At 39.5% G+C, this 27190-nt stretch overlaps 1 protein-coding gene across 1 annotated transcript in view; it reads left to right on the top strand.

The window, feature by feature from the left end:
• Positions 1-7518: 7518 nt before the first annotated feature.
• The window catches only part of tead1b (TEA domain family member 1b), a gene marked incomplete at its 3' end in the record, with an annotated part of 29954 nt that continues 10282 nt past the window's right edge, over positions 7519-27190 (top strand). Inside the window, exons 1-2 of the mRNA XM_079216996.1 lie at positions 7519-7690; positions 24783-24847. Of these exons, the coding sequence (XP_079073122.1) occupies positions 7534-7690; positions 24783-24847 (222 nt within the window). The 5' untranslated portion in view covers positions 7519-7533. The remainder of the gene's footprint in view (positions 7691-24782; positions 24848-27190) is intronic.

Here is a 27190-nt window from a genome sequence, read left to right as displayed (position 1 = left end):
ATTTCTGCTTTTGCCGTTCAAGAAATAATATTTGTCATATGAATAATAATACAATGCTGATTATTTGTTAATTAATTGTCTTTTTCCCCCCACTAAATAATCAAAAAGAACCAATAAGAATATTAATAAGAAACGAAACCAATAAGCAGTATCGATAATAGTACTAGTATTGGTAAAACCCTAACGGTACCCATCCCCAATTACGGCATTGCTTTGTGGTATATTTAGTCAGCCCGATGTAGTGTCCAGTGTTTACTTGCTGTAATATTTCACTGGAAATAAAATGGAATTCATGTATTATTTTAGTTTCATAATAAGGTTTCAGACATACTAAAAACCCTCACATATTGTTTTAGAGTACGAAATATCATGTTAGTATGTAATTTGGGATGCAGCCTTGTTCTTCTGACACTGCTCATGATGTCTTCATGTCACAGTTTTAGGCTTCCAAATGTTCAGATGTTTCTTGTTTCTACGGTTTTTGTTCCTGATGGACACATTTGAAAGAAAACATGGATTCAATTCATTGTTCAGCATTGGCTGTACTTAAGACTGTACATAGCGTCTTAGTATAGTGTCTAACTTAATCACTACCTGCTTAGTGTCTCAGCCTTGGATCTTTTTTTCTCATTATCCACAGAGAGCCCAAAAATGAATGTAGCCTTTAGTTTGGCCGATGTTTTTTGTGATCATGTCAATACTGTGTGATTTATTCCTGAATAGTGAATGGGGAGGCTTCAATACCAGTAAGGCACAGGTTTTTGATTATTTCTTGCATAGCTGACTTGATCTTCTTTCAATGTCGAACAATTGACATAGAAAACGTCCAACTATTTCCACACTGTACATGGCCAAAAATGTGAAAAGGCCAACAACCTCTAATTAAATAAAATGTTCTCAACAGCTTGTAACTTTTTAAAGGTAAAACATGTCAGATCTTTTATATATTGTACATCATCAAATGAATACAACATGCTGTTGGATGTCATATACATTACTGATGATGATACCTCAAAAATATGTGTGTGCGGATATATTTTTAATGCATAATAAAACATTATACATAATTGGTAAAGGTTTTTTCAGTTTCACCTGGTTGCATATCACCTCTTAGGAGGACGTTTCATAATGAGTCCAGTGGGATGTGCAGGATTTGACCAAGAGAAATAAGGAAGTAGAGAAGAAGAAGATGTATGTGGAGGGACAGGAAAGAAAGCAGTACACACGGGGATAAATGATCGTGCGAGAAGAAGAAGAAAAGAGATGAGAGTCGGTGTGAATTGGCAGAGCCAAATGCAAATGGTGGCCTACATGCTCATCACTGTGATTTGTTTTTTCATGCCCCTCCGCACGCGTCCTGAATGAGCTGGCGGCCAGCTCTCTGCCTGCTCTGCTCTCATAACTGTCAGGAGATCCTTTATCTGACGGACCTTTATTTACAGCTTTAATTTCCTGAGCTTTATGTGTTCCGCTCGCACTCCACGGTGACATGGGCGTATGTTGTGTGGAATGCACTGCACATTTTTGATAGGCAAATGTCTTCTGGGCTTTCATTACATTTCATGTTTGAATGGTCAATTGTATTTTTTTTTAATATATTTTGGTACTACCGGCAGGTCAGGGATGTATCTGCAGGAGACAATTTAGTGTCTTAGATTTACAGTCAAATTTCCCTCTGTTGTTCAGACTGGAAGACCTTTAGCCGACATATCTGATGTTGTCCAGGCTCAGTTGTTGCTACCTGTCTCTTAGTCTGAGGCAGGTACAGAGGGCTGCTTTGACAGAACCTGTAAATCAATCCTATTCTCTGGCAAACAAAGATTGATCCCATAGTGGCCTGATGGTTGCTGGGCGGTGGGATCCAGGCCTCAGATTTGAGTGGGATGATATCAGACAGATTCACGGCATCTCAGCCTGCAGGTTCAAAGAGGCATGAAATATACACTAAGCCATTGCCAATAACAGAGGCGGAAAGTAAGCTTTCCAGCCTCTCCAGTGGACCTGAGGAAATTGGTATTGGAAATCTTGTTTATTCATTCATCTGTACTCCAAACCTGTAGATTTATTCATGAAACCTAAAGGAAAATCCAATACAGAATCAGGAGTTTTTCCCTGACATTCTTGCATAGTTTGAGGACATATTGCAATCTGTTTGGAAATGTTTTCAACATGACCGCGATAATTAAAAATGTCCCTGGCATCCGCCTGATTTTCTTTTTCTTAAATGAAATTGCAGTAGGCTAAGTGTGTGCTCCAAATGTTTTTTGTATTTTTTTGTATTAAAGGTTAGAACTCATATTGACTCTTTGATTTTGCTTTATTTTAAACAGAGGCTGCATGCCTGAATTTAGCCTTGTGTAGTAAAGCTTTGTAAATAAATTCAATTCAAAGAATATTTCCATAGATTTTTGATTAATTTTATTTTGCCCTATCACTGCATTTCAAGGTCCTCAAAGACCTGCAGAGACTTTATTCCATAAACATACTTTTCCCAGGTAATGAACCAAAACTAAATGTCATTGTAAATGTTCACAGTGAGTTATAAATTGAATATTTTTGACATTGCTGTTATAATTATGCAAAGGCCAGGATATGTCTTGACAACAAGCTGAAAATGTTGAGTTTTGAAATCATATAGTAATTACAGTTTTACACACTGTGGCCTTAACTACTGTGGGCCATTATGGGGTGCACAAAAGTCATTCACAGAATCATTATTGCACCCTCTGAGATAACGGCACAAAAGAACTCCACATGGAAAATTACATTTGAAACCTCTCATCTGCTATTTCATTACCTTGCTCTCTCTGATGGGTGAAATGGGTTCTCTTAATTTAAGGAGCTGGATTCCAGCTTGCTGAGTGGTTTATGTAATCTCACGGTAAGTGTAATTTCCCATAATGCCATGTCACAGCTACTACTCTGCTTAGTTGCCACATTCACTTATTGCATTGCAGGCGATCTTTACCCTGCATCTCACAAATAAGACCATTTCTATGGTGAACACGCTACAAAGACAGAAGTATGCAGACTTATTATCTGGAAGCCACAAGTGTTTCTATGGGTGACATTCATACTTTCTTTTGCCGGACATAATTAGTCCACAGATTCTAAGGCACTAAGAGACCGTCTTCGTTGACAACTCTGTTGTTGTTCACATGTTGCACATGGCAAAAGCGTCCAATTGATGCCACGGGATGCTAAGAAACGGATCTATTAAGGATGGGGATGCCTTTTATCTTTTGTCAACACAAAGCCAGTGTAGTAGATCTTCAGTTGTGATATGTAAGACAAAATGTATGCACTCACCGTTTTCTGTTCAAACCTTAATATCCTTATACCACATCTATTTCCTCCTTAATTGCAAACATTACTTACCTCCTTCATTATTCCACCACATTCCACATTATATTGGGAATAATTGGACATTTTATAAATAACACGCATTGAGGACCAGGGGTTAAATGAATGAAAAAGGATAGAACAATAATTCCACAGATCATCCAAACAAAACAAAAAAAATAGTGAGTCCATTGACAATTTATAATGAAGGAATAGCATTAATTTGAACATCATCTAATGTGCATCTTACATAGGAATCCTGTTGCCAGCAATTTGTTATTTTATGGCTAAGTTAACACGTAATGATCAAAACATAATTTATGGATGCAACATTGTTTTACATTAGTCTGTACCCATATTCTATTTGTGTTCTTTTAAATGATTAGTTTGCACATTCTCCAAACATCTGTTATCAGAAGCCACCAAGCTAAAGGTGAATTAAGTTAGTTTCATTACACACAGTTAGCATTGCTAATACTTTATGAATTTTTTGAAAATGAATTGCCAAAGTAAAAATCAGGATGATGACCGTGAGAGACAGTTTGTATATTTTACCATATTTTAATTTAAGACAGGAAACATGACTGAACATGAAAGCAGATAGAAAAAGGTAAAGGTGTTTGATGTAAGCTGTTGACATATTTTGAGGCTTTGTGCCACATATATTTGAAGTTGTGAATGTAGTTAAGAAACCTTTTTAAAATGGTAGAAAATCTATCGTGGTGGAAATATGCATAGAGCCTATGTCTACAGTTCTGGATGACCTACGAGAAGGAGTAGATGCAAGGTTACGGGCAACACACAGCTGGGTAGTTGTTGGCCAAAAGGAGATTGTTTAAGGACTTCTATGTGGCTTGTATTGGTTAGTGGTTGCTTTGAAGAGAGTAGGTTGGATGGTGAAAATCAGTTGAACAGTGTTGCCAGGTTTGTTGTGTTATTTGTGCTGGTTGACTTTGAGTCTGTGCTGTTTCATTTTCCCTCCGATAATAATCAGCATCCTGAAGACACATTTGGTCTCATATTAGAGAAAAGTCCTCTGGAGAAACATTGTTTATTGGGTCATTGTTGTAGATCAGAATTATTGATGTTTATCTGTCGCAGTGTGATTTGAGACATGCTCAGGGATTTAGCCAATTCAACATTCTTTACTTTTTTTCTTCCATCTCTTGATGCTCTCTGAAACGGATTTTAAAAAAATGATTGGATTGAAGGTGTTGCATGTCCTTTATAGCTATAGTTGTTATTGATAGGATAGTAGGTGGAGTTAGTTGCATTAATCATGAGCCAGTGCTCATCAAAAAAAGTTGTAATAAGAGGTCTAGAAGGATGTACAAAAATGTCCTGCATACAGATTGACTTAAAGATCAGCCGTAGTATTAGTTTTTTTCCTGGGTTGATCCGGAAAATGTGTGATAATGAGTTTGTGCTCAAGAATGTTTTAGTAGATTCGACATTCTACAGCTCTATTGAAACACACTGGTTGCAACTCTAGAGAACACAATGTAAAGTCTTAAAGTGTAGTTTTTACAAAAGCCACTATAATTCAATGTTTGGGCTTGATGAGGATAGAAACAAATATTTTCTTCAGAACTTCTAAGCTGGAAGTGATTACGAGCGAATTATTATATCATTTGGTTGGGATGAGAGTAGCACATCTAGAAAGAGTCCCAGACTGTTAGTGGTTGAAAGGTTTTTTCCCCCCTCCCTCATCAGTTTGTGAGTTAGTTCTGCTGTGTCAGCAGTCAGCACACAAAAACGGAATTCAGTAAAAGCTCTCTCTGCTCGCTGGGAGTTTTTATTTTTTCCCCAACAGCTTGCTCCCATCCCCCCTTTTCCCCTCATGAACTGACATGCTGGAAGAAACATATGCTACTATTCCCACTTCCTGACAGCTTGTACTGCTTGAATGGGATCTTGCTCAGAGAGGAAGCAGTTGTCTGGAAAGAGGGGCAGAGAAAAGAGAGAAACCTCAGTGAATTTGTTAGTAAAGGAAGTAAAACACGAAAGCAGTTTGGATCGTGAATTAAGGCCGAAGCAGTTTGACAGTCCAGACAAACTCTCAGATTTCTTTATGTTGAAATTGCGAAAAAATGTTGCTTTAACATGCACTCGATATGTTACTGAATGCTAGAGTGAATTTAATTTGAGTGAGCAAAGTGAAGGACACTTAATTTTGAGCTTATCTCAACACATCCCGCAGTGTGCACACTGGACTTGTTCAGCCACAGTGCTGTCGTGCACTCAAACAATCTACAGAGCTTACATCCGTATATACAATCATGTACTTATTGTTTTTATGTGACAAAATGGACATGAAGCCTAAAATAACACTTCAGGTTGCACAGTGTGAGTGAAGCAGAAGCAGTTACAAGTAGGACAGCTGCCTTGGACAATGAGAAGCAGCTGAAACGAGCCTCGTGTATACAGCCTGTCAGAGAATTTCCTCTTTAGTTTACTCAGGATGTCTTATCCATGAGTTGCTTTGCCCATCCCCTCTGGGAGAAGAGAGAACTTGCCTTTCAGCCGACGTGCCTTCATTGTGTTCTTCTGTGTTTTTGTGTTCAGTTGCCTCAGAGCAAGCTTTTTCAAACATCCAGTCCCCTGCGTGCATTATTTATTTACCCATAATTAAGACCGTGTTGTCTTACATGCTTTGAGTTTACCCGTTTGTTTATTCTATCCTTTTTCCATGCATGGACACATTTAATATACTAATCTGCTCATCTGCATTTGCAACATAATCTGACAAAAACAAAAACTGCTGTCTGCGGTGTCTGTTTTGGGGCTTTATCCACTCTTTAAGCCAGCACACCACTGCCCTAGGAGTCAAACACGTATTGCAAGTATGAAGTCAACCTCGACATGATAAATGAGCTAGTTTCTCACCCCAGAACATTTCAAATCAATTCTGATGTTTAATTATGTAATTCAACCACCTTGATAAACTCAGTCAACGTCTCTTGAAGTCCACTCTGTGTCCTCTAAAGCAACTTTATGCAGAATGTTCTCCATTCATGAAGGCCACACAGTTTATTCTGACCGCAACACTGCTGATTCTCATTTTTACTACACATGCGCTTCGCTGAAGCCCATTATTCATAAAGCTGTACTGTGCGATAGTCATTTCTCATAAAATGTGGGATAGTCTTGTGTTTTATGTTTCTGGACATGCAACGCATTCTGCTCCAGATGCTGTCACCGCATAATGATGCAGTCCTCAGTTTATTAGCTGCAGATTCACCCCGGAGCTTGTTGGTCTTGTCAATAGCCGCCGGTGAGATGAGACTTTGTCCAGCTGTGTGAGCAGCTTGGTAAGATGCACAAAGGGAGCTGGTTCTTGGATTGGGCCACAGTCTGTAAACAGTAGTTGTCTTGTGATGCCTGCGGGTCTCCAGCTTTCTTTCTTTTCTTTTTTTGTTAACTCCTTTGGCTTCTCTGTGAGGCTTGAGTGTCATATGTGTCTATATGCCGTCATGGTGTGACGGCTGTGGATGACGTGTGACGTAAGCCACAATGCTTTTGTGGACCATAGTCTTACTCAGGGCGAGTGTTTTTTTTTAAAGAAATGACTTTTAAAGAAAGCTGCCAGCTACAGCCACAGTCTCACCTGATTGACTGTCAAATGCTGCTCTCCCATTTCCCCACCTAGATTTATCGCCTCAGGAATCCACTTTGGGTGACAATTCTGATGGGGTTCTTGTTATTGCTTGTTATAATATAAAAAGCTAAAGTTAACAGCACAGGTACTGAAAGGGGGTGGATTTCAATCGCGCCTCAACTTTCTACTACAGTATATGTTTAACGGACTTTTTCAGAATTTTTTTCAAGATTTGAAAGTAACAAGTTCCTCTTTGTCCAGTCATTTTAATTAGTGGCACAAATGAGAGAAAATATTCAATTGTTTAAACCCACAACATCCATTGTAAATCAAATCAACAACATTCTTGGCGATTTCAAAGCTTGTTTGGCTTGCTTCTGCTCCATATTGTGCTCTCTAACAGTGTGTACTGTGGTTTTTTTTTTGGGAAGCAGATGTCCACTGTTCTGTTGCAGAGAGTGACCGCTTGGTTGTGTTTGTTTATTTGGGAATTCCAGGTCTCTCCCTAGTCTGCTCCAGGCTTCAGCTTGGAGAGCCCAACCGCCACGATTGATCCCAGCAGCTGGAGCGGCAGCGAGAGCCCTGCCGAGGACATGGAGAGGATGAGCGACTCGGCAGACAAGCCCATGGACCATGATGCTGAGGGGGTGTGGAGCCCTGATATTGAACAGAGCTTCCAGGAGGCCCTGGCCATCTATCCTCCTTGTGGACGCAGGAAGATCATCCTCTCTGATGAGGGAAAGATGTATGGTGAGTACAGATGAGTGTATGTGTGAGTTTTAAGTGTTATCTGTGTAGTTGCACGATATTCTCCTAGGTGTACACTGTAGTGAGCTCAAAGAAATCATTTTACATTTTGGGGAATACATTTATTTGAGGAGAGCTAGATGAGAATATCAATACCACTCATGTCACAGCCTGCAGCTGGTTAGCTTTGCATTAAGACTGGACTTTTTTTGTTTGTTTTTGATGGCTGTAGTTTCATATTTAGAGATATTTAGTGGTATCAATTTTCTCATTTAAATTACAGCAAAAAAAGTAATTATGCATATTTTCCACTACAACTATTCCTTTTGATAAAAAAAAACATGGCTGTGTCCAGTAATGTAATATTATAAGACTGTCAGAGTTGTCTGTGATGGTGACCATACAGCCACTATTCTGGTTCACAGAAGTGCAAGTTTATAAGTAAAGCAGCATGAACTATTAGTCAGTAGCAGATGGTGCTGTGGCTTCCACCAGCTGTGCCCCCTCTCCTCCCGCCATTTCCCCCATTCCTGGCTGGGTGATGTCATGGAAAGAGGGAATATTTTCTCTCTGTGGTGTTGGACCGTCTCACAGCCAGTCAGTCAGTGTCAAGTGAAAGCATAAAGCCCCTCAGAGCATTCGCTTGCAGCTGTCATGTGACCCACTCCGGCCAAACGAAATGTAAATTCTAGGAGTTGCAGTGAAACCCCTCAGCTGCCACTACAAAGATGTGGGCTCAGACAACAGGACCCTCCCCACTGTTTCTTCCTCCAATTCCCTCGTCCCCACACACAGTGAGGCTGCCAGAGAAGCTGTCCCTCTGCTGTGGATTAAAGCATGACCGTTTGTTTTTTCTTAGTTATAAATGAGCAATCCTTGCTGTTAGTCAATGTACATCCTTAATATTATCTGCTTTCTGTTGGACTGGGACATGTTGTATATTCTCCTAAATATATGTTTTAGGAAAAAGTTATGGAGCAAGTTGAAACTTGGCGTGACTCATACTTGACGTTGATTTATATTTTCTCCATCAAATGCCAAAATGCTAGACCTTACATGTAGGTTGTGGGTGCTTCACTTTAAAATTCTATAATCAAATTAGACATATAACCCTAGAAGAAATATTGTCACTAGTCATGATTAAACATAAACTGTGGGAGAAAACAACCTGCTGAAATGTACCTTCATGAAATCACTTATAGACAAAAGATACAATTCACAAACTGAAACATTCAAGTTTCCTTTCTCTGGACAAAGATTGTTGTTGATGCAAAACTCGAAAGAAATGTTTATTTTTTTGTGGTGCTGTATCTGCCTAAAATCTGCTTAAGAGACACATGTAGAGTTGAATAGAGTTTGGTCCTGCCAGATGTGCGCAGTATCTGGTTACATATTGTCTCACCAGTAGCAGAATCACAGGGCAGTCATTCCTTTAATTACTGAGTCCGACTTGTGAGACAAACAGTGAGGGAAACCTAATGCATGGTTTTATGTTGCACAATGATGATGATTAAAGGCAGAATTATTATATAAGTCCTCATTTTTAGCATATGAGAGTTTGTTGTGCCTGTTGCAGGAGACGGATTGATATCAGTCTGATGCATGGGGGCTTTTTTTCTGGGGACAGGCGCTTGTTGTTCAGCCCTGCAACTGTTGCTGCATCCCAGTGTCCATCGCATCATGCCTGAACTGTGGCAATCCACCAAAGCTAGGAAGGCATAAGGCATCATAAGTCTTTTTCTTAAAAAAAAAATGAAATAAATAACAGTCACTTTCAGACTGTTTATTATTTGAGCTCAATATAATATTAGAACAGGACCATACAATATGTTTTAGATTGAGTTAGCTTACTATAATGGTGACATTTAGAAGCATCAGGACAATCCATGCTGGGGGCTGATTGCTACATTCACGCTGAAGTTTTAGAAGCTGTTTTTGAAGCTGTATGGAATATTTCTGTGTTAAAAATTAACTCAGTGTTGGGAATCTTTTGAGGAACGCTTGGAATGTGACTCAATTCATCTTATTCCTTCGACATATTTACAGTTTGTTTTTGTGAGCAATTCTTCCAAAATGCCCAATGGTGCTTTTGACTTGCTTTTCAATTTCCGTAATCATCTTAATCTCAAAATAAGCGGGCATTAAACCCTAAAATACACTCCCTGTAACAGTGATGGTCTTTTCCACTGTCATTGCAGCATGTGATTGATCAAACGTGTGGACATATTGTAAAAGTAAAAATCTGTATTCATTATTTTTTAAATGAATCTTGCTGTTTAAGGCATTTATGAAATAGGATAAAAATGCCACATGAATGTGTGTTCTTTGTAGAATTTTTCCGGTTTACATTCATGCAGTGCTCCTCACTAACAGTGCACTTCTTCTGATTGTCATCAGAGATGACGAGTAACCAATAAAGGGATTTATTTGTCACAAACATCCAGTGATTTGTCTTTTAAGAAAAGAAGGGTTCAGCTAATCATGGTGAGGCTGATATGGGGCTGTAATCCAGGTCCATAGGGTCTAAAACAGCCGCAGACCGACGCCACACAAAACCTCTCATGGCATCTGAGATGAAAGTTGGCTGCAAGGAGACTGGTATTTTGTGTTTGGGAGACCCTGGGGATGGCATAGTGTTCCATACACATAGCTCCTCACAAGAGGATCTGCCCTGAGTGCCCTTAAGCCCTTTGTTATCCTGGGGTAGAGTGCAGTTAATTAGCAACAGTCTCTATAGCAACTGTGTTGCGGTACAAAACAATTTCTAATTTCTGCTTCTTAGCTTATTGTGATGTTTACCTGAAGTGTTTCAGATGTGCTGAGACCACCGTTGGCTGGCGCTGTGCCAATTTTTCGGAGGCTAATTGTGACTGCAATGGAAGACACCACATCTGCATAGACTGCATCAGCCGACACTTGCCCTGGCCCCAGAGTTTACTTAGGAGAATATCTTTTAAAAAGTAAAGGGAAATAGAGGGCCCTGGCCCCAAGCCAAAGGCCTAAGACTCTGCACTTGCATAATTCACCTGCTGTGCTAGGCTGCATTCATTTATCCCAGAAATAGAGTCGATAAATGAAACAACACGCTTCACTCAAATTGTATGTTTATTCATTGAGTTATATATTTGCTCTTGGCCTGCAAGCTAAATGACACTGGTACATTTTTCTCAGTTACTGTTGGGGAAAAAAGAGGAGTACAGATTTTTTTCCCCCACCTCCTGACAAAGCTTGCTTAAGAAGCAAGTCCACCAATTGTATTTGACGCCACCAGTTGAGGTTTTAAACACTTCTGGTCCAGATATGTTTGTTTTCATGGGAATTTGAGGGTACTTTTATATGCTTGTGTTATTATACCACGTATAAATCTGGTTCTGATTAACAGTAGCAGCAATAATACCATTAAATACACATTTAGCTTTACAATAAGGAAGACCGCCACCAAATACGTGAGATATCCCTCCATGTTGCAATACCCACCTCCTAGGTAGACTGCTGAACACTATGCATCTGTCTGCACGTGTCTTTTGATGTAAAGCTTTTCCTATTACCACTCTGCTGTTTGCTCTGCCATCTCGTCAGTGATCCAGCCCAGACCCCTCCTGTGGGAACTAAGTGGCACTTGGTTTGCAGAGATGCCAAGGATGAGTTAGATATAATGAGCAGACCTGGCTTGGCCCCGATGGCCCAGCACGGTGCTCCTCCGGGGCTCATCTCACCGGGCCGAGCATGCTCCGAGACAGAGCGAGCGGACCTGATCCTCCCTGCTGGGCGGATAATGAGGAATTCTGGGATCAGCTCAGGCTCTCCGAGTCACCTACATTCACGCAGAATGGAGTGTGAGGAACTTCATTGCAGGAGAGGCATCACACACCTCCAGAATAATTCCTCATTTGTTCCCCTGCCATTGTCAGTGTAAGACTACCGTGTTTTCACACACATGCTAGTGAAAAAAGTCCAATTATTTTATGTCCTTCCTCAAAAGGAGTAACTGCTGAAAGTGTAAATAGTATTGATGCAGGTATGATGAGGGAGGAAAGAAGTTGTTTTGAATTAGGATTTTAGGGTTGGGTTGTGACAAACTGGTTATATATTCATCGTGGGTCGCTATGGAGATGTCTTTCAACCTGACACAGTGGCGGGGATAGAACATGCAAATGGATCAACAAGCACGAATCGACCCTGGTTTCGTGACTCTTCTGCCGAACAGGGTGAAACACTCCTTCGCTATTCAACAGGTGTTTCTATTATGGATAATATGGATATTTTTGTTGATGTAATTGATTTTAATATGTTGTTAATGAGAAGCGAGAGAGAGAAAGAGAGAATACAGTATACTGTGAGCGTTGTAACCACTTGGCTCCCAAGGTGCTACCAGAAATAAAATTTTGTTTGGTCTGATTTTTACGGAATTCTGCCAATCAGCAGTAATGTGTATGGAAACTACTGTCGCAGACCTTGAGAGATGAACTGTGACAGAGGTCTCATATGACTGGTCCACAACATTTGAAAACAGGTTCACTAGAGAGCATCAAACGTAGTGTAGTAGTGTAGTGTAGTAATGTAGTGTAGTAAGTGTATGTAGTGTAGTAATGTAGTAATGTAGTGTAGTGGTGTAGTAATGTAGTGCAGTGTAGTATAGTGTAATGTACTAGTGTAGTAGTGTAGTAATGTACTAGTGTAGTAATGTACTGTAGTAGTGTAGTGTAATGTACTGTAGTAGTGTAGTGTAATGTACTAGTGTAGTAATGTAGTAGTGTAGTAATGTAATGTAGTGTAGTGGTGTAGTAATGTAGTGCAGTGTAGTGTAATGTACTGTAGTAGTGTAGTGTAATGTACTAGTGTAGTAATGTAGTAGTGTAGTAATGTAATGTAGTGTAGTAATGATTCAAGATTAAAGATGTTTTTACTGTCATATGCACAGATAACAGACAATGAATATACAATGAAAAGCTTACTTTGCTGGAATCTCCTAACACACAGAATTAGAATAAACTTAAGGTAAAATATAAATAAAATAAGGCACACAATATAAAAGATATAACAGTATTGCACAAACATATGCTAATAGTATTGCTCTGTGTATAAAGTTCACTATGCATTGCTACAATGTCCAATGTTCAGAAGTAGAAACTGTTCGCCAGTCTCGTGGTTTTGGACTTCAGACTCCTGTAGCGTCTGCCTGATGGCAGGCGCGAGAAGAGTCTGTGCTGGGGGTGTGTTGTGTCCCTGATGATGTGGCGTGCTCTCCTGGTTACTCTGATGGAGTAAATGTCTTGAAGAGAGGGGAAGGCTGCTCCTAAGATGAACTGTGCAGTTGTTATCACACGCTAGAGTGCCTTCCTGTCCTGGGCAGTGCAGTTTCCATACCACACTGTGATTGAGCTGGTAAGGTAATGTAGTGTAGTACAGCGACTGTGGCTCAGTGGTTAGCATGCCTGACTTTCAATCGATCGGTGGTTCGAGCCCAGGCTCCGCTAGTCCATGTCGAGGTGTCCTTGAGCAAGATACTTAACCCCGAATTGCTCCCCGTTGCTGTGTCTACGGTTTATAGAGAAAATGTAAGTCCCTTTGGATAAAAGCGTCAGCTAAATGAAATGTAGTGTAATGTAGTAATGTGTTTGTAATCCTGCCTCCCACCATCTTGAGGAGATGCACACCTGGTTTCTCAACAAAAACATTTGGGGTTGGTTCTAGGACAATGGTGAAAAAATTAGTCTGGATTCTTGTATATCAGTGCTATATCAAAACAAAACGACAAAAATATGATCGTTATTGGCCATGTATTGGCCAAAATGGCTCATTAATGGTCGTCTATTGTCATCGGTGGAAAAATTGTGATCAGGGTATCTCCACAGCTGACCTATGTAATTCAAATATTGTATGTTTGTTACTGCCCTTTTCTCTTGAAGCAAACCATTTGCTCTCAGTCCTTCCACACCTGTTGTTTTGTACTGCAAATGCAAATGGAACTAAAATGCCCAGTGGACGATACTCAGGATGTTTGGACAACAGCTGACGTAAGAATCCGGGAAATGTATGAGTTGAGTTCTAGCTGATTTCACCGTGCTTGTTCTGTTTGATTGCTACATATCTTTAGCTTATGACCACTGTATATTTCTGTGGCTCTGAGAATTTGCAATTAATGAGACTCAAAATGGATCTACATTGAAAAGCTCTCCTGTTGCTCAGAAGCAGGATTGATTTTGAAGTGCATACTATTTGATGGCAGTTAGTACAGGGGAACAGATTTCATCCCTAGCTCATGTTTGTGTTGTGGTGACCAAGCTTAACATGTTGTGGCTTGTGATAGATCATCCCCACAGCCTTGGCTGCTCACTGTGAACATTGGTGGAGGGGTTCAAGGTGTAGGCAGTGCTGATTCTGACCAGACTGTGAGAAGATGGCAGAGATTCGGTATTTTGCTTTGCATAGTGTACCTGTATATATCATATGACTATGAGCTAAACTTGCACTGCAACATTATGTTAACTGGTAAGTTTATAGGTGAACAGTTGACATAGATCATCCTTAAAATGTTGCTGAATGCAAATGTTTTGCCTAAATTAATATGGTTGAATACATTTTTTAATATAATGGAAATGTAGTCCCAGTGTGCTATTATAATTATATATTAGACAAAGTGATCAGTGAGTTTGTGTTTTTCTGTGGAAGTGTTTGCACTGAATGGTTGGAGAGCAGGCCGTGGCTCTCTGCCTGCCTGAATCAGGAGAACACTGGGTGTGTCCCTGCTCTGAGGTCTGTGTGAGGCCCTCTGAGTCTGGCTTCTGGTTTCAGGTTGCACATTCCCAATTGGCTGCTTTTGTTTGACTAAAACACAGTGAGACTCCGGGCTTCTTAAAGATGCAGTGTCACTTTCGTGCTCTCTTCAAGAAATCATCTGTTATGTGCTGATTACATCATATTCCATTGATGAAACACTTTCATTCTGATGAGACCATCTCATACTGATGGAACCATTTTGTGTAATCAACATATGAATGGAATCTGAATGCCAGTGTTATTCTCTCATCCAGAGCACAGGGACTACACTCCACCGCTAACAGAGACAGTCATCTCTTTCTCTGCTATTTGTGGAACAGAGAAAGGTCTCTCAACACTGAACAGCATCCCTGGGAACAAAGGAAGACTGTAACCTTAGCCATAAAATGTTCATACTCAATGCTGTGTTATGGTCTGACCCCAATATAATATATTACCAATCATACTATTATCCTTGTAATGTAGTAGTAAGTGAATGTTTATTACGTTGTGACTATCGGGGGTACTGCCATTACCTATTTGGGGCCTTTACTTCTCTCCAAACTTGAATTCAATTACAACTTTCAGTCCAGATTCCCTCAGCTTCTGCTCATGATTACAAAAGAACGTGAGACAGAGGAGTCCATCATAATCACAAAGTTTGACTTTTCATTTACCCATATTGGTCACAGCCAACATGTCTTCCTTTGTGCTCCGATGCTGAATTGATCTTGAGAGATTGAAAATATTGATTTGACTCAGTGTCTTACTTGTGGAGAAGGGGGGCAGTGCACCTTCCTGGCTGTTAGAGCCATATTCACACATTGGGACTCGCCACACAGCCAGTTCCTCGGGAGACTCATAATTACAGCCGTCCTTTCAGATTAGTCCAGCAGCCTGTCCAACTGTGGCTTCACTCCTTGGTCGTTTATTTCATCCCTTTCCCTCTCCTGAGAGGCACACCTCAACACAATGGCCAGACCAGCCTCTACAATAATGTATGTGATGATAAACACAGCGGCTCCTAATTGATAGAGTGATTCAGACAACGGCTGCCTGTGCAAATTGGTCCCCTGTGAGTATATTGCAAAGAGTTGAAACTAGTGGGTTTCAGCTCTGGCCTCAGTTAAGAGGCGTAGAGCTGGGAGAGAGGAAATAGAAAGGGCTGGACCTGCTGAGTGATAAAGAGGCTGTCGTTTCCTCCTCAGACCCGTATGAATACATGCTCAGTTCAGCAGAGGTTGGCTGCTGTAATCCTCTCAGTGTCTCCAGGAAGGCTCAGGTTAGTGACCTGCTGCTTTGTGATGTCTTGTACGATTTTGAGAGAACACCTCACCTTTAATCCCCCACTGTTCAACTAACACATTAGCTCAACCGCTCCTGACCCAGCCCCTGCAATAAAGCCTTTTATCCAGCTCAATAAGGTCATTTGAAGTTAAGTATTGATTTCTTTTGGTGTCCAGAGAAAAAATGGATTTTTAAAGAGCTGTTAATTACAGTAGCACACTGCATTATGTAGAGAACTTAAATGTGTCGTTGCTGAACCTTGAGTGATACTTATAAACTTTAAGTCTTAGACTATAACGTCCCTCATGTTAATGAATGAAACAAACATTAATATTTCCATAATTTTTTTCATTTTAGGTTTGACTGGTACTCCTTTTAATTATGTCATCTTGTTGCACCATCTTCTTCTGCACTGGTTTAATGGCACAGCCAACTGTTTATCTTAATTCACCTAACTTCTAATATTAACATAAGAGTAATTGATGAAAATGATGCATTCATTTGCTTTTTCTTTTGCTAGTTTATTGAAAAGGTGTTTAACATTTAAAAATAATTGTGGGTGAAAACTTGATCAGTGAAACAAAATGACTTGGTGAATGAATTTGCAGATTTGTGCTCTGTAGTACTGTTTTATATTTTAATACAAATATAAGCTGATGGCATCAGCTCTTTGTTCACCAGAAATATGTTTTACGAGACCAAAAGACCCTTCTGTGCAAATAAAAGCACATATGACAAAGAATGGTCATATGTGCCATTGTCAAATGGTATTGTCAAAGGTAAAAACATAGATACACACAAAACAGAAAACCCCACTCGCCATCTTGTCTCTATTGGTCTTCAGTTCTCAGGCATGGAAATAAACTGCTCTTAATTGTAGGCTTTCTTGTTTTTATGTCCCTGCTTTTCTTGTCTAAATGAGGACTGAATAGACTTGTTTCCTGTGGATATGGGTGGAACACACATGTGAGGCTAAAACTGAAAGAGCCTGTGAGAATTGTATGAGACATTAAAAACACTGCTACATGTAAATTAGAGAATGTTAAAAATAATTTATAATTAATCGAAAATGTGTGGAATAAAGTTAAAAGCCAATATATATATATATATATATATATATATATATATATATATATATATATATATATATATATATGTATATTACAACAATGAAACATTTCATAATGTGTAGAAACATGGGCTTCAAATTTTCAGTTTTAGCCCGCTGTGTGTGTGTGTGTGTGTGTGTGTGTGTGTGTGTGTGTGTGTGTGTGTGTGTGTGTGTGTGTGTGTGTGTGTGTGTGTGTGTGTGTGTGTGTGTGGAGGAGGGATTTCTCAGAGAATGGGCTTAGTGTTTGTGATCACCGTGGCGTCACACATGCAATGTCTGGCCTTGAAGTCTTTCTTATGGACCCACGTTTCCTGTGCGAGGGTTCAACAATACGAGACGTTAAAGCTCCCGTAACAAGCAGCTGGTGGACTGGAGTCAGATGATATGATCAGTTGACATTATCGTCTGACTTCCACAAGAGAGTTCACTGCTAAAGGGGTCTGAGTGCACGGCTACTCTGACCTGCAGTATTACCAAACGGAGAGAAAGGTGAAAAACTCATATTCATATTTTAGGAAACACCTGCAGGCTCTGGCCAGCTGTTGAAAGTATTTAAGCCTACATAACTGACATGTTGTGTTCTCACCACAACAGTTATATTTGATGCATTCCTGTGAAAGTATTCCTCAGACAGGAACTAGTCGGCAGCATAGCCTTTGGCCTCTCATCCAGGGCTAATGTGATGCTAAACTGATAGCATAGAGTTTTCACTCCAAAAATTTTCTTTCAAGCCGCAGGTTCTCCTCTACTTGGCAAACAGTGGTTTCCCATTGCTATTGCCAGTAAAAGGCTTCCTGCCCCTGCCTGCTATTCCTAAAACCTGGGAGTATGCCTTCATATTGTTGGTTTAGTCTATTGTGATGCTAATGTCTGCCTGAGACCCTTGAGTCATCTATCACGGATGACAGGAAAGCTGGGGCCATTGTGTTCACACACACACACACACACACACACACACACACACACACACACACACACACACACATAGAGAAACACACACATACTGGTCTACATAACTTTAAAGAAATAAAAAGATTAGACTAAATCAGTTCTTTAAGATAAGAACTTATCTTCTTGGGTATTATTACAGTGATTTGAGAGAGAGAGCGGGAGGGAGAGGGAGAGAGAGAGAGGGAAAGGGAGAGGGAGAGAGAGGGAGAGAGAGAGAGGGAGAGAGAGGGAGAGAGGGAGAGGGAGAGAGGGAGAGAGAGGGAGAGAGGGAGAGGGAGAGAGGGAGAGAGGGAGAGAGGGAGAGAGAGAGAGAGAGAGAGAGAGAGAGAGAGAGAGAGAGAGATTGATTCTCGGCCAGGCCCAGCGCCGTCTCATGGTGGAGTGCTGGTCCAGATGTGACTGTGGTTGTGCCTGCATTAGAAAGAAGTGCCGTTACAGGAAATGGATGCTTTTAAAAAGAAGATTGTTTTTGCCGCTCAAAGGACGAAACCAAGCCAGTTAAATTGTTTAATATGCCATTACTTAAATTAGCCCCAGGGTTTATGTTGCACAGGTGTATAAAGGCATTGCAAAATTCATCTGTGGTATGGATTTACCTAGTGATTCAGTTTTGCTTTAGTCTATATTGATTCTGTAAAACCTGTTTTAATCCAGATACAAAAATGGATTTTTTAAATTTTTATTCTGTATTCAATTTCTGTAAAATTAACTTTATAATCTTTATTTTTAATTTTAGCAAATTTAAGATGTCTAAAAGCCAAGAGACATTTCAGAAATGTCACTCAAAATAAATTACAAGACTATGAATCACAAAACCTTTCAACATGAAGCAAAGCTTTTTCAAACAGCAAATATCCTGAGATGAAATTATTAATTGATCAGTCAGAAAATTATTCTTCAACTGATTTATCCAAAGTCGCTTTGGTAAAAGCGACAGCTAAACGTAATTTAATGTATTGCCTGGTGTTGTAGTTTTACAATGTGTATGTGTTAAATGTGTTAAAGCCCCTTAAACAAAGTATTTCTCTATAAAATTAAATATTAATGATCAAATACAAGAATCAAAGTTAAATTGAAAAGAAGACCCTTACCGTGTTATTATTTATTATTATTTTTTCGAGTTGAGACTTTGTTGCTGAATCATGATTAGTGAACAGAAACACATGACTAGACAAAAACACAAATACAAAATTATTTAATATGAAACTTTTTTTAATTTTTTTATCTGGCACAAAGTTGTGTGTTTATGCAGGAACACACTGCCAACAGCAAGAAGCTGATTGAAAACGGAGCATAAATAGAGTTTGATAACCAAGCGTTTATCAGTTCACCGTAAAGGTCACGTTTTGGTGTCAGTCCCTCGGAACTGAAGAAAAAGGCTTCATCCAGGTTGTAATTCAAAGTGGGAATGTCAGTATACACAAGTTTATATGCTGGGATAAGCCTCAATAAACCTGAATGCAATGTATACCCAAAGTATGTTGCGTTGAGCGTAAATGGCGTGACTCTCACTACTATTACTGTACATTTATGTTCACTGTGAGGGTCCTTGCATCCACAGGGTGACGGAGGGAGAACATTAAATAATGTAACAAGAAGCTCCGTACTGGATCTAATACCTATTTCAAATGACTATAGCTTGAAAATAGTTGTTCCAGAATTTGAGGGTATAAATAGATTTTTACAAACACCTACACTGAATCACAACAGACTGAAGGACAGCTTTTCCCCACCATAGCTGCATCACTGTTACTCACTCCCCAGTTCCCAACGGCTGCTTAAGCCAAGTTCACACTACGAGACATTCAAAGTCGTCAGATCTCTACTGTTCACGCTGTGCTGTCTTGTAATCGTAGCTTTCACACCTCATGACTGACTTCAAGGGGTCGCACACTGCAAGATCTTCTACAAGAAGTGACCTGGGCGTAGCGTAGTCGTGCTTGCGGATGTTGTCGTCGGCTCACATGTTCACAAGTCTTTAATATTTACCCTACGTAGATCAGTCACTGTGCTATGTGTGATGCTTATTCATGCAAACATCCAACACCCAAGGTGCAACAACAACAATGGCAAATGCAACACAAAGCACACACAAGTATGCTAACGGCAGGGTGACCCCTCCGTCACGTTTCCTCTCAACCCTTGCTGGAGGTTTGAGGTTTTTCCCCTCAAATTGGCTGTAGGTCCTCGACAGACTCCCTGACAGATCCAGACATTAGCATGCTAAATATCTAGAAAGAGTCTGCAATGCACCGGCAAGCCTCTCTTGCATTTTTTTAACAATTCACTCACAGTGCTCAAGCGCAGATGTGCAAACTAGGAATAATGTACCCCAGCACTTAATTATACATCGCAGTCTCTGTGCAATACCTTTTTAGTAGTCATTTTCTTCAAGTTTAACCTGCCTGTTTTATCTCATTGTCTTGTTTTATCTTGTTATCTTGTATTGTTCACTGGAAGTTACAAGCTGACTTTTTTCATTGTATGGTTTCAATGACAATAAAGTGTCTTGAATCTTAAATGTTTATTAGTAGGGTAGGTGATCGCTCTGTTTTTCTATCTAGAGTTGTCAGTAAAGAAGATAACCTAATTTTGTTGAGTTTCAGATGGCTGTCTTCATTGTGGACAAACTCAATAAATGTCCCAAACATGGTACCACTACCTGCATTTTGCCAGATTATTTGTCAATGAGAACTGACACAACATGCAGCCAGTTTGTAGAAAGACGGCCTGAATTGGATTGCTGTGTATGAAGTGGTGTTGGTGATAATGGCAAATATTGGTCATATGAGGCAACCTGTTTATGTAGCAGTCCAGTTAATATAAAATAGAGAGAGGTCAGATATTTATTTCAGTGTGATCAACTTGTGAGACTACTGCAAATACATGTTTAGATATATTTAAATGGATGAGATGTGACTGTGGGAGGCAGAATAGTAGAAAACGTCTTGCTACAAGTGTTGTCGTGGTTGTAGATTTAAGTTCATAAAAAGTGGATTTAGACACTGGAGGTCTTAAGGGAGAGTATAGGACGTTATTTCTCGGTGTGGTATCTCTGAGGTTGGTCCACAGTGGACTGTGACAATACACTCCATTGTTATTCACAACAGAGGGAGCCTGTCCCAGGTTCCATGGAGGAAAGATGCTGAGGGCCAAATTGGATTTCTGGCTGAATGAGGATTCAGCTACTTGGGGTCGGTCGAGAGAAAGTCGAGCCACCGTCTCTTTGTGGGGCTGTTGCTGGAGTGCCTTTCATATGTCACAGATCCTCCAGAGTTATTGAGATTCAGAGGAGAGTCCAGGCTGGCAAAGTGGAGGGTTCCTCCAGCTGCTTAGCAGCACAAATCTGCTCAGGGGTCACACTATACATATTTAATCCCTTTCCTGCTGAGTGACAGGAACACCACATAAAGAGTTAGTTTTCCCAGCCCTCTCCATTAAAAATAAATGCAATAAAAAGTAATCAGGGCAAATGGTAGACAGGACTGGTCATAAGATAACTCTTCAAATTCAAAGTTTAGATCAGCTCTGCCCTGTTTGAAGATGTCTACAACGGGGCTCGGGCTGAAAAAAACACAGTAGAAGCCTCTGCAGGCTGTGTTGCACTTTTGTAAAATAAAATGTAAAATAAATACATAGATGTAAATGTACTGAATTGTTATTTCTCAAAATAATGGTATCCGATACCAGATCGGCCCATTGTCACCTTAACCCAATCCAGCTACTTGAGTCAGTATCTCCCCAGTGAGATCAAAGAAAACCGGGTCTGTAACACAGCTGAGACCCACTGTCTCATGTTAAGTTACTGCTCATGAAAACCCACCAAAATTACAGTGGACTTTTAAATGTGTTAACTGAATTGACAGGGGTTTGATCGCGGCTTTTCTTCAATTAAACAAATCCACTTATACTCCAGGGAAGAATAATGAGCTGCAAAAATAACAAAGAATTAATAGGATATGAAATGTATTTATCCCACGTTTTACAGCCGTTCATCTGACCATGAAATATATCCGATCACGGTCTGATCAGCCAGGTCACATTTTAGTGTCAAGTGTGAACACAGTTAGGATCTGCAGCATCGTACTCTGCAACGTTACAGAAAATAACATTTTATATCAGATTAGTGTACAATGCTCTCTATCAAGCTCAGCATTGACTTAATTTGATCCCCTCTGGGCAAATGGCTTGATTTCTGTGAGTTGACACTGAAATCTTCTGCTATGAAACAGCCACCAAACATACTGAAATATGTTGTAATTCATTTTCAAATGTCTTCAGTGTTGGTGACACTTATCAACAGTATTTTCATGAAGAGATGTTCACAGCTACATATATGTGTTACTGGTGCTGCAGAATCGAGAAAAAGATCGTCACTGTCAGTGGATTTGATAAAAAAAAGTACACACTTCCCTTAATGCATGTGAACTGATTTTACATGGAATTAACATAACATAATCTGAAATGTCTTTTCATCCTATAACTTTAAACCAATTTTGTTAATTTTGCTCCTGATTAGGTTTTATTTTCTGAAAAAAATGTAGTTTGAGAAAATTAAGGATATCAACGTTTCATGTGGCATAAAGAAAAACTGCCCTGTGTTATTTGTGGAGGACAATTTTGTTATTAGTTTGTGGGAAAATGTTACACATTATGAATGTCAGGTGGAAAAAGCAGAGTTGTGTCTAAAGCATTTTCAGTTCTGAATGTGGACACGACAGTCAATTTTTTTGAGCAATTGTTGTTTTGCAGCGCAAAGGCAGGCAAGAAAAAAATAAATGCAGGCCAGCCAGGACCCACTGAGCATTTTTTCCAGTCTGGTCAAAAGAATGAATTATTCAACAGTAAGTAAGCTTTCAGCTGGCCATTTGTGATTCGCTTTGATCTAGGAATCAGGAGTTTGCATGAATGCCTGTATTGTTATCTTATGCTTCCTCAGTGTGTGAATGAGTAAAAATAGTGCAAGCTCCCGCGTCACCTGGTAAAGTTTACACTGCGTGTGCTGTCGACAGGCAGGCTGGCATTGTAAATCCCCAGATGTTATTTATTTTTCCTGTGAGATCACATGGCTGGGTTCAGCTGGCCTCGCCTAAATGTTCAGCGTGCAAACAGCTACAGGGTCAACCTGATACTCACTGCACCTCGACGTCAAAGCCCACTCCTGCCCCTCTTCGCTCAGTGGAACAATACAATCTGTAGCTGTGGCACGCCGCCAGATGCAGCAAGTATCAAAGATCTCCTGTTGTTGACAAGTTTATACCCTGTAGTTTTATTTCATCTCACAGATGAAAGTTACGAATTACCTTTTACTGGTCAAGAGTATAACATATTACACTAGCATGAAATACATTTGTTTTATTAAAATCAGCACCTTTTTGAAAGGATCAGCCTTAACCTTAAAAAGAAGTTAGAATGAAGGAAACCTTTTAGATCTGAAACAATTAGTGGATAAATTGATAGATAAAACTTTTTTTTTTCTGGTTTTCTTCCATGAAAGAAAACTGAAGATCTTTGGGTTTTGGAGTGTTTAAAGCCATCGTGGACTCTGAGACGTTGACATTTTTCAATATTTGCTGACATTTTATAGACCAAACAATGCAAGTAGAGTAATCCTTACTTATAGCTTTACTATATGGAAGTGTTGTAGTTGAAGTTGCTTTACCCTGACCGCCTTGTCTTTCATTTAGCACTCATAATCAGTGCACAAGAGCCCTAAACACCACAAGAGGATGCTTCACACTGGCTACCCTATATTTCCATTATACAATCAACAAGCAGATATTAGCATATTTCAGTGCTTTCTTGTCTTATCTTGTATATTTATGCAACATGTCTCCTATATTCTGCTCTTTTCTATCTTTGGAATCTGCCACACTGTGATCCGTGATGTGCTGCCATTCATTAAAAAATGCCTTTTCTTCTGATTACCTAAGACACGGCTTATTAGCACATGTACGTTGCGGTCCCATTGTGTCACAACAAGAATAAGGCCTTTAATTGATAATGATGTGAATGTAGAAAAATGTTTCATTATATTGAGGGTTTGGTGCATTTTATAGAGGAGAAAAGCAGATCCATGGCATTGATAGGCTACAGCTGGACACATAATTAGAGTGCCTCCTTACCTATAATTTGTGTAATAGTTTTTGTTGGCGGCATGTTATTACCATATGAAAGGGCTAAGCAGGGGTCATGTGCATTGCTACAGCAATTAGAGCAGAGCTGAGGGCAAAAGAATGTTTGGAGCCGTTGTTAATTGGAAATCTCTACAAAGCTATGCTTTAATTATAATTTAGTCAGAGCTGCAGTGTTTTAAACCCAATATATTCAGTTGCCATTATTTTCTGTAATAGTATGAACAGCTAGGTCTGTTTCCTTTCAAAGCGCCGGGCTTTGAAGAGAATGAGACTGAATTAGATTAATTTGAAAGGCTGTGCTGCTGCGAGTTTTTTTCATTTTTTTTTCATGCTTATGGCTCTTTGTGTTCTCACTGGGAAACTGCATCTGGTTTGTTTAGGAGATACACATATCTTCTGATTTGCATACACCTGAAATTATGGTTATAGTTTGCTTAATAGCTTTGTGTTCGATTTTTTGACTACTTCCAAGAAAAGTTGTAGCTTTGTGAATAAATATATGACTCATATTGTGACTAAAGCCACTCATAGTCAGCCAGCTTTTAATATCCATTCATTACAATGTATATGTTCAGACTAGGTTCAAAGGTATTTATTCACTTGGTTGAAAACTGTAACACATAGCTTGTATTGAGTGTTCAAAAACTAAACCGTGAGCCATACGGACTACATGAGTCTGTTCATGGCATTGTGGTTTTTCTGTTTTTCTTTCTTGCTAAATTATGTCCCCTCCTCACTTGATATTTCATATTTAGTTTATCTCTAAATGTTCCATTTGTGTTGTTGTAGATGTTTTGTATTTTTGTATTTTTTTTAAACAAACTGATTTTTTATTTTTCTCTACACGCAGGTCGAAATGAGCTGATAGCCAGATACATCAAGCTTCGGACCGGGAAGACGAGGACTCGGAAGCAGGTAAGACAAGAGAAGCGACGTCTCTCTTGCATGAGTGTCAGACGACTGTCAAATCTGAATGCAGGCCGACTATTGCCTTTGTTTCCAGACAGAGAATAACACGATGCTTTGCTCTCGGGTAGACTTCTGAGGCTGACAAGTCCCCTGTCACTGCTGTGTTGCATGAACAGATGCACATGTTGTCACATATTAGTACACATACTGTGTAAGAACTAGCAGTTGTTCTGAAAGCAAATTTCTCCTTAAAATGCAGCTTTTCATTTACCATAGTATACCAGCTGCAAACCATAAACATAAGAGCCTTAAAAGAGAGCCACAGTAGCTTAGCAGTGCAAGTATTTGGCTTCATGACTAAATCATCGAGGTCGTGCACTTGGTTGGAGTAGAAGCCTGTATTAATAGAAAGGTGGAAGCCTTAATAGATCGGTACAATCTCTGATCAAAGAGAGTATTCGCTGAGAGTGCATCCTGTCTTCTGCAACACACTGTGTGCATTGCAGAATCACGACTCTTACCCCAGCGTTCAGCTCAGATTTCTGAATCAAGTTTCGATGAATTTATCAGTCTGTGCTGTAATATGGCATGTACATGTAATGTAAATGATACAGAATTCATGGCTCTTAATCTTTCCCATATATGTATTTCTATTAGGAATAATAGTACTAAAACAAATCAAAGTATACAATTGATTTGTGTATTCAAAATAGCTTATAATGAGCCGCTGTGATGGTGCTTCAGTAACAGTATGAAACCAACGGACTGATCTTCCCTCTAAACAGGAAATCCCCTGTATGACCACTGACTCGAATGTCAATGATAAACAAGCCAGTGACTGCAGTGACATTCAATCACTGTGTGTGAATTGATCAGTCTGGAGCAGAACGGCTATGTGGTTTCTCTCTGTGACTCTTCTCCTCGAGAAAGAGAGAGAGAGAGAGAGAGATGTTTACATCTACTCAAAGAACCACTGTTAGTTTAAATGCATGTTGTATTTATGTGTGTTTGCTGTGTTGTTTATGTTAAGGCTTCAACTAACAAGTATTTTTATTAGAGATGAAATAGCAAGTCAATCGAGATTACATTTATCAGCAAAAGGTTTGATATTGAATAATTGTTTGTCCAACATGACGTCTTTAAATGTTTTGTTCTGTCTGACCAAATGTCCCAAACCCCAAGATGTTGAATTCATAATAACTAGTGCAGTGCTCGTTCAAAACACGTACAAACCGGTTCAGTGCGGGCTGAATTCTTGTCTGTGGTGTTGCTGTTCGCAGCTTTCTCGAGAACTGCTCAATCAAACAACTTCACACTAGATACTGTAGTCTCTTGAGTCCTCAGCGATACACCTGCCAGGACATAGTTTTGTCACATACACACAGGCCACGGCTCCTCATGGGTAGAAACACGAGTTAAACAGATTTCGGGTTCAGGAAAAAACACCAGGGGCAGACTAAAAGGACTCCAAACAGCTAAATGTGAATTATGTTTATATGAAAAATATTGAATTATGTTACTATTGTACCCCACAATAACTTAGAAAAGGCCCCAAACTTAAAACATATGCAACTCTGTATACTACTAGGAAACATTATACTAATACATTTAGCTGACAGCGATACTGGTTACGTCGCAGATTCAGATTTGACTGACCAAATACAATAATTCAAATATGTTGCATTATTATTCATTAAATTATCCAGCATCAGAGAATTGAAAGCTCCACCTTGAACAGACATTTAGTAATTTTAAATAAATTGTGCTGATAATGCCTCTTCACAGTAAACATTTGAAAGCAGAACTTTTACTTTACCTTACTTAATAGTTTTACTTCAGAAATAATGTTCTGAGTGTTGTAAATACACACTGATAATATGCCACTTTATTGCGTTTTAATATGTTTTCATGTGCAAAACTAACCATTTTGACTACCAATATGTGGTCAGTTTATTCAAATAAGTCCTATTTGGAAATTTGCTGCAATCGTTTTCGGGCCGGCCATTGCGTTACATTTTTCAGTGAACCCAGGATGCAAACAGTCTGCTGTTGAAATCATACTTAATCCGTTATTTAAATGGCTTAGTGGAGTTATTTTGCCAGTCGCAAAATTATTTGTGTTATAAGTAAGAATAGCAAAAATGTACACAATTTGAGTTGTCCGTCCCTTGCAGCTACACAGAGCGCTGTTCGCTCGTTTATTAAGTTTAATACTATTGAGCGTGTCAAGTATCCAAATTGCACCATATTCGACAAAGCACTCCCTTGAGTCCTACAGCAATACACCTGCCAAGTGTGAAGCAGATCAGATGAGCGATTCTCGAGATACTGTCTGCAAAGAACACACAG

Source organism: Taurulus bubalis (genome assembly GCF_910589615.1).
Source record: "Taurulus bubalis genome assembly, chromosome: 4".
NCBI classification, from domain to species: Eukaryota; Metazoa; Chordata; class Actinopteri; order Perciformes; family Cottidae; genus Taurulus; species Taurulus bubalis.
Note: the sequence above shows the minus strand (reverse complement) of the source record. Positions and strands in the feature narration are given on the sequence as shown.